The sequence below is a fragment of the Halichoerus grypus genome, chromosome 3, assembly GCF_964656455.1.
Source record: "Halichoerus grypus chromosome 3, mHalGry1.hap1.1, whole genome shotgun sequence".
NCBI lineage: Eukaryota > Metazoa > Chordata > Mammalia > Carnivora > Phocidae > Halichoerus > Halichoerus grypus.
The window spans coordinates 44,461,313-44,471,251 of NC_135714.1; the positions used below are offsets into that span (position 1 = coordinate 44,461,313).

Consider the following 9,939-nt stretch of genomic DNA (forward strand, 5'->3'; position numbering starts at 1 on the left):
AAATTCTTACTCTTCTCCCACCTGGCCATCTCAGAAACACAGTGGAGGCCTACAGTGAAATGTTTAAGATTCCATGGATAGAGACTTGGGATGAATAGAGAATGGAAGAGATACAGCCCTTCCCCAAATTTGTGGCTTTCATGGTTTTTCACTGTTTTCTCTCTTTTTTTTTTAAGATTTTATTTATTTGAGAGAGAGCTAGAGAGAGCACAAATGGTGGGGAGGGGCAGAGGGAGAGGGAGAAGCAGACTCCCCGCTGAGCAAGGAGCCCCGATGTTGGGGCTCTATCTCAGGACGCTGAGCTCATGACCTCAGCCTGAAGGCAGGTTGCTTAATGACTGAGCCATTCAAGCGCCCGTTTTCTCCCTTTCTGAGTGCTTTTGAAATGTAAATTTTTTCCTAACTTACAAAAAAAATACATCAGCAACAGCATATGAGTAACGTTATTATGAACTCTGGTAAAAAAGCATTATCATCCTCATAATAGTTTGGTTTTTTTTTTTTTTTTTAAAGATTTTATTTATTTATTTGACAGAGAGCGAGAGAGGGAACACAAGCAGGGGGAGTGGGAGAGGGAGAAGCAGGCTTCCCGCGGAGCGGGGAGCCCGATGCGGGGCTCGATCCTAGGATCCTGGGATCATGACCTGAGCCGAAGGCAGACGCTTAACGACTGAGCCACTCAGGCGCCCCTTCATAATAGTTTTTTTTAAGATTTTTTTTTAAAGATTATTTATTTATTTATCTGACAGAGAGGGAACACAAGCAGGGGGAGTGGGAGAAGGAGAAGCAGGCTCCCCACGGAGCAGGGAGCCCGATGCGGGGCTCGATCCCAGGATCCTGGGATCATGACCTGAGCTGAAGGCAGACACTCAACGACTGAGCCACCCAGGCACCTCTTAATTTTTTTTTTAAAGATTTTATTTATCAGAGAGAGGGTGAGCAAGCACAAGCAGGGGTTGCTGCAGGCAGAGGGAGAAGCAGGCTCCCTACTAAGCAGGGAGCCCGATGCAGGACTCAATCTCAGGATCCCGGGATCACAACCCAAGCCAAAGGTAGACACTTAACCACTGAGCCACCCAGGCGTCCCACTCATAATAGATTTTTAAAATTAAATTAGGAATTGGAGTCTCAGAAATACTACCTTGTTCCAAATTCCATTTCATCATAAGAGTCCCACCTCAGACCTTATCAAGAACCCCAAAATTGAAAAATTCAAGCCACATCTTAAGGGGATTTTCAAATAATGCCTATTTAAAGGTCTTCCTTCCTTCCTCTCTCTCTCTCTGAACTGTCTCTCACTCTCTCTCCCCGCTCCCCCACCCATGCTCAGTGTGGAGCCCAGCGCAGGGCTTGAACTCACGATCCTGAGATCATGACCTGAGCCGAGATCAAGAGGTGGATGCCTAACTGACTGAGCCATCCAGGCGTCCCCTATTTAATTATTTTCAGTACTTTTTTCCTCTTTCAAAACAGAGTTTAGTAATTAGTAAGAATATAGTTCTTTTCTAGTCCTTTAATCCTCTCCTTTTCCTTAGACAATTATTAAGATATTGGCTTTTAGGCTTTTAAATTTCAGCACATTATTTTCATTAGGCATTATTAAAGCCTTTTATACTAACTTTTGGATACAGAGGTTTAGTTTCTTGGGTTTTTTTTAAGATTTTATTTTTAAGGAATCTCTACACCCCACGTGGGGCTTGAACTCACAACCCTGAGATCAAGAGTCACATGCTCTACTGACTGAGCCAGCCAGGCACCTCAAAGGTTTAGCTTCTTTTGAAGATAAACTATGTTGTTGACAAAAAATAAGTCATGGTCCTTGCCCTTAAAAGAACCTAAGTCTCGCAGAAGGAAGTATTGCAGTAATTGCAATAAAGGTTGCATGTTCTGTGATTGTGCAGGGCATAGAGGAGTACACCAGGGGGTATAGTCCTTCCTGGGGACAGTCGGGGGTTAGGAAATCACCTCATGGAAGAGGTGATTGTGTTGACTTTTGAGGAGGATAAATTAGGCCAAGTGTGAGCAAAGGCAAATAAGAAAGGGCAGAGGGGCACCTGGGTGGCTCAGTCGTTAAGCGTCTGCCTTTGGCTCAGGTCATGATCCCGGGGTCCTGGGATTGAGCCCCACATCGGGCTCCCTGCTCAGCGGGAAGCCTGCTTCTCCCTCTCCCTCTGCCCCTGCTTGTGTTCCCTCTCTCGCTGTGTCTCTCTCTGTCAAATAAATAAGTAAAATCTTAAAAAAAAAAAAGGGCAGAGAACCTTTGGGAAATAGCAGGTATGGCTGGAGAGTGATTTGTAGAGACAGTTTAGAAGACTGTTGCATAGTCTGGGTGAGAGATGAAGCTCTTTAAAGTACGACACTGTATGTTGCATTTCTTATTCTTCAGGATACCCTGAAAGAATTTTCACAATTGAATGACTTGGTAGAATGAATTTTTGGCAGAGATTGTTGCTGTCTCATCATTTTAATTCACTGTTTCATAGTTCCCATAGAGGCATATCATGTAGGATTATTTACAGAGATATTTTTGATGTCTTCCTCTTATAGCCATCAGAGTACTTAATTATTTTTGAAGTGTTTTATTTCTGATGCTCCTTTCAGCACCCCTTCCCTTTTTTTTTTAGTGTATTTAATAAAGATTTTACTTAAAAAATTCAGTAAACTCACCAGGTTCAAGATTTGGAAAATAAAAACGTAGAAAGTAAAAGCTTCCCATCCCTGTGTGCTCTCCTCTCTCCAAGGTCACTACCAATGTTACTTGTCTTACATACCCTCCCAGGGATAGTCTTGGCATGTATGATACCTATGCATGTTCTTGCCTAAGTGTTTAGTTATCTGTTCTCTAGTTTTGCCAAACATGTAACTTAACATAGTATTGTAGATTTTCATGCTTGTGCAGATTTCTTCTCTTTTTACATAGACTTAATGTATGGGAATGTAATTTGAAAACCTAGCTAATCCTCTTTTTTAAACAACTTTCCAAAAACTACAGTATGTGAAGCTTGATTAAACTTAACCAGTATTAATATCCCAGCTAGTTTATTAACTTTGGTGAGACAGTGCCACATCTTAAATGCTTAATGATAAAGTGCCCAGCTCACTCTTTTGCACATGTTTAAAGCTGTGTAAATATTTTATCATGACTATGGTAATGGTTTTTCTTCTTTTTATAGACAGGGAGATTTGAAAAAGAAGAAAAAGAAAAAGAAGGGTAAGGATTTTTTTTTATCTTTAGATTTTACAAGATAAAAGTTTGAATTTAGCCCAATATAAAAATCTTCAGACAAAAATACTGTTCTCTCTACTGTCTTTGAACACTGACTTTTGTCTTGACTATAAATTATTTTTTTTTACTTTAAAGACTATAGCTCTAGAGAGTTTGATTGCCTGAATTCAGATTGTTGCTCTAGTGAACGTTGCTCTTTTGCTGTGACTGAACAGATTACTTAATGTACCTGCCTGAGTTTTTCATCTATAAAATGGAATGTGATAGTTATATACTTCATAAGATTAAATGAGATACCACATGTAAAGATCTCAGAATGATGCCTGGCACATAGTAAGTCCTTTATTCATTAGGCTGCTTTCAGCTACAAACTGAACTCCATCAAACTGGCTGTTTATGAAAATGGCTGTGTATAGGAAAGGTTGACTGATCTAGAAGTTGTATCTCTTTGTTCATCTGTATACAAAACTGAATCCCATTAGAGTCATATGTTTGTTAGCAACGGTCTGGGCTTGTCTTTTTTTTTTTAAGATTTATTTAGAGAGTGCATGTGGGGGCTGGGGGGAGGGCAGGGGCAGAGGGAGAGAGAGTCCCAAGCAGACTCCATGCTGAGCACGGAGTGCAACACGAGGCTCAGTCTTACGACCCCAAGATCATGACCTGAGCCAAAACCAAAAGTTGGATGCTCAACTGACTGCACCACCCAGGCGCCTCTGGGGCTTGTCATTTATATCCAGCAGTTCAAAGAGGGCCTTTCTGCAGTTGTCATGTCTTTCCCATCAATCTCATGGGCCAACATAGGTCATTGTCCAAACCTGAGCCATTAACCAGGAGAATGACGTGCATTGATTGGCTTAGGCTGTGTTCTTAATTCCTGGCAAGAGTGGGTAGAATTACCATGTTTGGCTTCATCTAGTCAGAGGTTATCCCTGGAGCCACCTACCTGTTCCTGACTCTGGGAAATCTGTGGTATAAATCAGATTCATTCTGTCTTTCCTTCTTTCTTTCGTTTATTTTTAAGTAGGCTCCATGCCCAACATGGGTCTCGAACTCACAAACCTGAGATTGAGTTGCATGCTAAGTATTTGTTTTATGTATTAGTAGTACTGCAAGGGAACAGCTGGTAAGTACAGGTAGCAATAACCTGCAATATCACTTTTCTATTTTTTGTGGTTTCCAGACGAGTATTTTTTAAACTTAAAAGCGATATATGCTCATTCTAAGAACACACAAAACTTCTGTCATTATACAATGGCAATAAAGCATGGAAAATTCCCTACCCGAAATTCATACTCCCAGAGATAATTACAATATAACTTTTTTGTATATAGAAACATACATTATTATACATACATTTACATGCTCAGTCAATAAAAGTTTTTACAAAATTGGTATGAACAATGTCTTCAGGATAATTTGTTTTAATCTTCTACTTTAGACTGTATCGTGCAGACATTTCTCCAAATTATTAAATATGGATGTACTTTTTAACCCATAGCTATAGCTTTTTTCTTTTTTTTTTAAAGATTTTTTATTTATTTATTTGTCGGGCAGGGAGGAGAGAGGGAGAGTGCGCGCACAAGCAGGGGGAGCGGTAGGCAGAGGGAGAAGCAGGCCCCCCAGCTGAGCCAGGAGCCTGATGTGGGACTCAGTCCCAGGACCCTGGGATCATGACCTGAGCCAAAGGCAGATGCTTAACTGACTGAGCCACCCAGGTGTCCCCATAGCTATAGCTGCTTATAGTGTGGGCATACTGTAATTTATTTAATCAATCTCTTACTGATAGACACTTAAGTTAATTATTTTAAAGAAAACCATAGAGAATATCCTTTTTTTTTTTTAAAGATTTATTTATTTTAGAGAGAGAGTGCAAGCGGGGTTGGGGGGTAGAGAGAGAGAAAAGGAGACTTCCCACTCTGCATGTAGCCCAGTGTGGGGTTCAATCCCATGATCCTGAGATCATGACCTGAGCTGACATCAAGAATCAGATGCTCAACTGATTGAGCCACCCAGGCACCCCATGTTCTTATATATAACTTTGTGTCTTATGGGTATCTACAGGATAAATTTCTAGAAGTATTAATTTTGACTAGTACTGCCAAATTAAATTACTCTCTACAAAGGCTATACCATTGTACACTTCTGCCATAGTGTTTGATTGTTTCTCACTATCTCATCAACACTGGGTATTGTTACTGCTTTTAATATTTGTTAGTTTGATAGAATTTTGCTACCTTTTTCATTTATAATTAGTGAGGTGGAACATTTTTTCACATGATTAAGGACTTCTGTTTCTCCTGGCTTTTACCCTAATTACAACAGTGCCCATTTTTCTTTTAATGATTTATCTATTGATTATTAAGACCTCTTTCTATATTAAGAATATCAGTCCACTCTCTTATATAGTATGCAAATATTTTTTTGTTATTCCTCTTAAAAATGTATCTCTTACCAAATGAAATTAAACATTTTTTTTTTTTTAAAGATTTATTTATTTATTTATTTGAGAGAGAGAGAATGAGAGAGAGAGAGCACATGAGAGGGGGGAGGGTCAGAGGGAGGAGCAGACTCCCTGCAGAGCAGGGAGCCTGATGTGGGACTCGATCCAGGGACTCCAGGATCATGACCTGAGCCGAAGACAGCCGCCCAACCAACTGAGCCACCCAGGCGCCCGAAATTAAACATTTTTTATATAGCGGCACCTGGCTGGCTCAGTCAGAACTCCTGATCTTAGGGTTGTGAGTTTGGGCCTCATGTTAGGTACAGAGATTACTTAAAAATAAATAAAACTTAAAAAAAATTTTTTTTTTAATAGATACATATGTGAAGTCTTTTCCTTCATGGCTTCTGAATTTTGTATCATGCTTAATAAGGTCTTTTCCCTGGCTAGATTATACAAATAAAACTTTCTCAGATGAACTTGTTTCAGTTTTAATGTTATTTATTTCCAGGCCTTGGACACATTCTTTAAGCAAACTATCTTTTTTTTTTTTTTTTTTAAAGATTTTATTTATTTATTTGAGAGAGAGAGAATGAGAGAGAGAGAGCACATGAGAGGGGGGAAGATCAGAGGGAGAAGCAGACTCCCCGCTGAGCAGGGAGCCCGATGCGGGACTCGATCCTGGGACTCCAGGATCATAACCTGAGCTGAAGGCAGTCGCTTAACCAACTGAGCCATCCAGGCACCCTTAAGCAAACTATCTTGAAACCATTATAGACATATCTCATTTCTTTAACGCTTATTACACAGGAAAACTGCCTAAGAATTATGACCCAAAGGTGACCCCAGATCCAGAAAGATGGCTACCAATGCGAGAACGTTCTTACTACCGGGGGAGAAAGAAGGGTAAAAAGAAGGATCAGATTGGAAAAGGGACCCAGGGAGCAACTGCAGGAGCTTCATCTGAACTGTAAGTCATTGCTCCTCAGTTGAAGTCACTCAAAGCATAGGTTGATTCTTTCTCAGATGGACTCAGGATCATTAGTAAGAATTTTTAAAATATATTTCAAGTATAAGGAATACAGTCAGATATCTTTAATAAGTGTTTTTTGCCAATAAGCTTATGTAAAGGAAAGAAAATGTGTTTTGGTTTGATTATATTATAAATATTAGGATTATAGAATTGTATCGTAAATATTAGGATTCCAGTATCTTCAAAAGGAAGCTAAATACACTGAGTCATTCAACTAATTGAGTATAAAGAACAACAGATACTATAAATAAAATGATTAGGAAGAAGTATTAAAAATGTTACTAAAGTTATTCTTATAGGATTATGAGTCATTTAAATTTTTTTTCTCTTTTTCCTACGCTTTCTAAAAATTGGCATGAACCATATATTACATATATTACTTTTTCTTTATAAAGCAGTAAATGTATTCAAAAGAAAAATGGATAGGAAGTCGGGGAGCCCACTTTAAAAGAAACAGAATATGTGTGGGAGATTGTTAGGAGTAGAAAGTGAAATCCACGTACATATGTGTTTATAGTCTTTTCCTTTGTTGAATGTATGAATGACCAGCACTCTCCTGATCTGATTTCAGGGATGCCAGTAAAACTGTGAGCAGCCCACCAACCTCCCCAAGACCTGGCAGCGCAGCAACAGCATCTGCATCTACAAGTAATATCATACCCCCAAGACACCAGAAACCTGCAGGGGCTCCAGCCACAAAAAAGAAACAGCAACAGAAAAAGAAGAAAGGTGGAAAAGGTGGCTGGTGATTAGAACATTCTTGTTTGCAGGCTATTTTTAGTCGCACTGACACTAAGAACATAATAAAGGTAACACAGCAAGAAGCACAGAGCTACTCCCTCTCCCATCCCCACATTTCATGAAATGATTTTCTTGTGCGTCGTCACACAGGAAAACATCTTCCTCAACCTCTGCCTAGTCAAACTTGGCCTGCTTGTACCACCTAGCTTTGCACAGATGATAAGGACTCAAAATAATGGGGCATTTTCCCACCTTGATCTCTGTTGCATTCTTTCTCTTTGTGTGCTGTGATCTGGTGTTTCTTCAGTTTCACAAACAAGGCATGTTATCCAGTTTCCTAGGATTTAAACAGAACCTACTTCTGTTTCAACTAGAATCCGAAGATACTTGTTCCTAGCAAATCCCACTTTAAATTATGTCTTAGGAGGCCTTAGGAGACTGAAAGTGGAATCTTCTGAGCATTCCAAATATCTGCTTAGAAATATCATGTGATAAAGGGGACCTTATTAATACACTGGTGTTCTTCACTTCATTACATGAATGACCACAGGAAAACTAAAGTAAATGTCATGATCAATTTTAACCATAAATTCTCTGTCGTGTGATCCTGGAGTATGGGATACTATATATATGTAGTAATGAAATGTGTGTGTATGTACATATATACACACATATATATGTAAATATATACTCCTTTGCACCCTGTATTGTTTTCAGATTATGATGACATTATGCTGATTTAGCACCATTAACTCAAGGAAAATGTATCAATGTTGTAAGAAGTTGACTCTTAGACCCAGTGTTCTGAGGTCAGATGGGTTTGGAGTGTCTCAATCAGAAAGATTTAATGGCCCTGTCAAGAGCATGAACATTGACTTCTGAGGTAGAGAGGAAATCCTTCAGAGTTCAGTAGTGGGCAGTATTAGAACTTAACAGAACTGTTTGGCCCAATTAATAGATACTAAAATGACTCACCTTTGTCATTTGGGGTACAACTATTCATTACCCTTCTCAAAGTAATGAAGTATTGTACAGTCTGGTATCAGTGTTGCTCTGGTCTTCCTTGCTTACAAGCCACTTTCCCATTGAACAGCTGTGAGACAGGCACACTGGGATGCCACCTTTGTTAGTATTCATTTTGTGCTGCCCAAGATAGCATTGAATTTAGACTTTGAGTATTTCCTTGTGATCATATTACTTCATCCTTGTTAATAAAGTGCTGCTGTGTTTGACTCAGAACATATCTATTGAAACTTCTTCAAAGATAATTTTTTAAAAGGCTTTCCTCCTTTACAAGAGTAAGAAATGTGGTGCTGCCTAATCAGAATCTGCAGTAACACCTAATTAGACAAGAGACGACCCTCTTATATATGAATGACTTACTATGACATAATACTTTTTGAGCTTAGAGAATAATCTTTTGGTAAGAGTGTTGTACTTATTCCTTCTGAATATATACCCCATTACAGGAATAATTGTTCATAAATTTGTTATTTAGGATTCCATTAAATTTCCGTGGTGAAGGATAATCATTTTTAGGTTAACTGAGCTACAGAATTTTGGTGAAAGTTATTCATCGTTGAAAATTTTGACCCAAGGCACCAAGAGTGAAAGTTATATTTCTCTATTTAGTCATTGTGATTACTAGCCATTGTTATTATCAGTCATTACTAAGCAACTGAAACCTCAATTGAAATAAGTTATAATTGTCAAATGAAGTATAAGCATCTACATTAATTTTCTAGTAATTATTTCTTCTTTTGGACAGGTCTTTAATCAAGGACATATACTTTGTGTGTATGTGTGTGTGTACATTTATAAAAGCCAATATGGATACATCCATTCACTGTGGTACATTTTAAAATAAAATATTCTAGTAGTGAGTATGGATTAAGGTGTTTTGGGTTTTGGCATTTTATTGAGGACTTCCTGGTTGGTATACCTAAGAATTTTTTAGGCTAAATATCTAAAATTGTTTCTTGCCCCTTCCACAAAGCTTCAAACCTAATCTGATGGAACCGAGAGAACCCAGTTGTAACTTCACTGACAATTCATCATGTTCATATGTGTTTATAAACAAATTGAGGAGTAAACATTTTTTAAGTTACTAACCACAGCATTTTCAAGGCTGCTTGTAAACTGCTAACCTTAAACATTTGCATCACTCAAACCTGGAACAGCCTGTCATTCACTGTTCCTTACAAGCCTATCTGAACAGTAGATCTGATGAAAGAGAGTCAGTTTATTGCATTAAGATAATTTCATTAGATTGTGAAATATATTCTTGAGAGCAGTTTAACAAAATAATAAAAAGAACCATCCCTATACTTTTCAACCAGTTTAAGAAATGTTACCACCACCTTTGAAAAGCCCCATGGGTTACCTAATTTGCTACATACGGGATCATTGTTCGTGACTATTTTGTTTAGTTGTTTAATACCCATCATTACTAGTATCTATGTTCCTGGCGGACTACTAATTTAATCTCCAGGTAATTTT

The 9,939-nt window shown here is 38.5% G+C and overlaps 1 protein-coding gene across 1 annotated transcript in view; it reads left to right on the plus strand.

Moving 5' to 3' along the window:
- SRP72 (signal recognition particle 72) overlaps nucleotides 1-8,679 on the plus strand; it is a 31,195-nt gene extending 22,516 nt beyond the window's left edge. The window contains exons 17-19 of the mRNA XM_036120754.2: nucleotides 3,174-3,211; nucleotides 6,477-6,636; nucleotides 7,271-8,679. Of these exons, the coding sequence (XP_035976647.1) occupies nucleotides 3,174-3,211; nucleotides 6,477-6,636; nucleotides 7,271-7,448 (376 nt within the window). The 3' untranslated portion in view covers nucleotides 7,449-8,679. The remainder of the gene's footprint in view (nucleotides 1-3,173; nucleotides 3,212-6,476; nucleotides 6,637-7,270) is intronic.
- The last annotated feature ends 1,260 nt before the right edge of the window (nucleotides 8,680-9,939 follow it).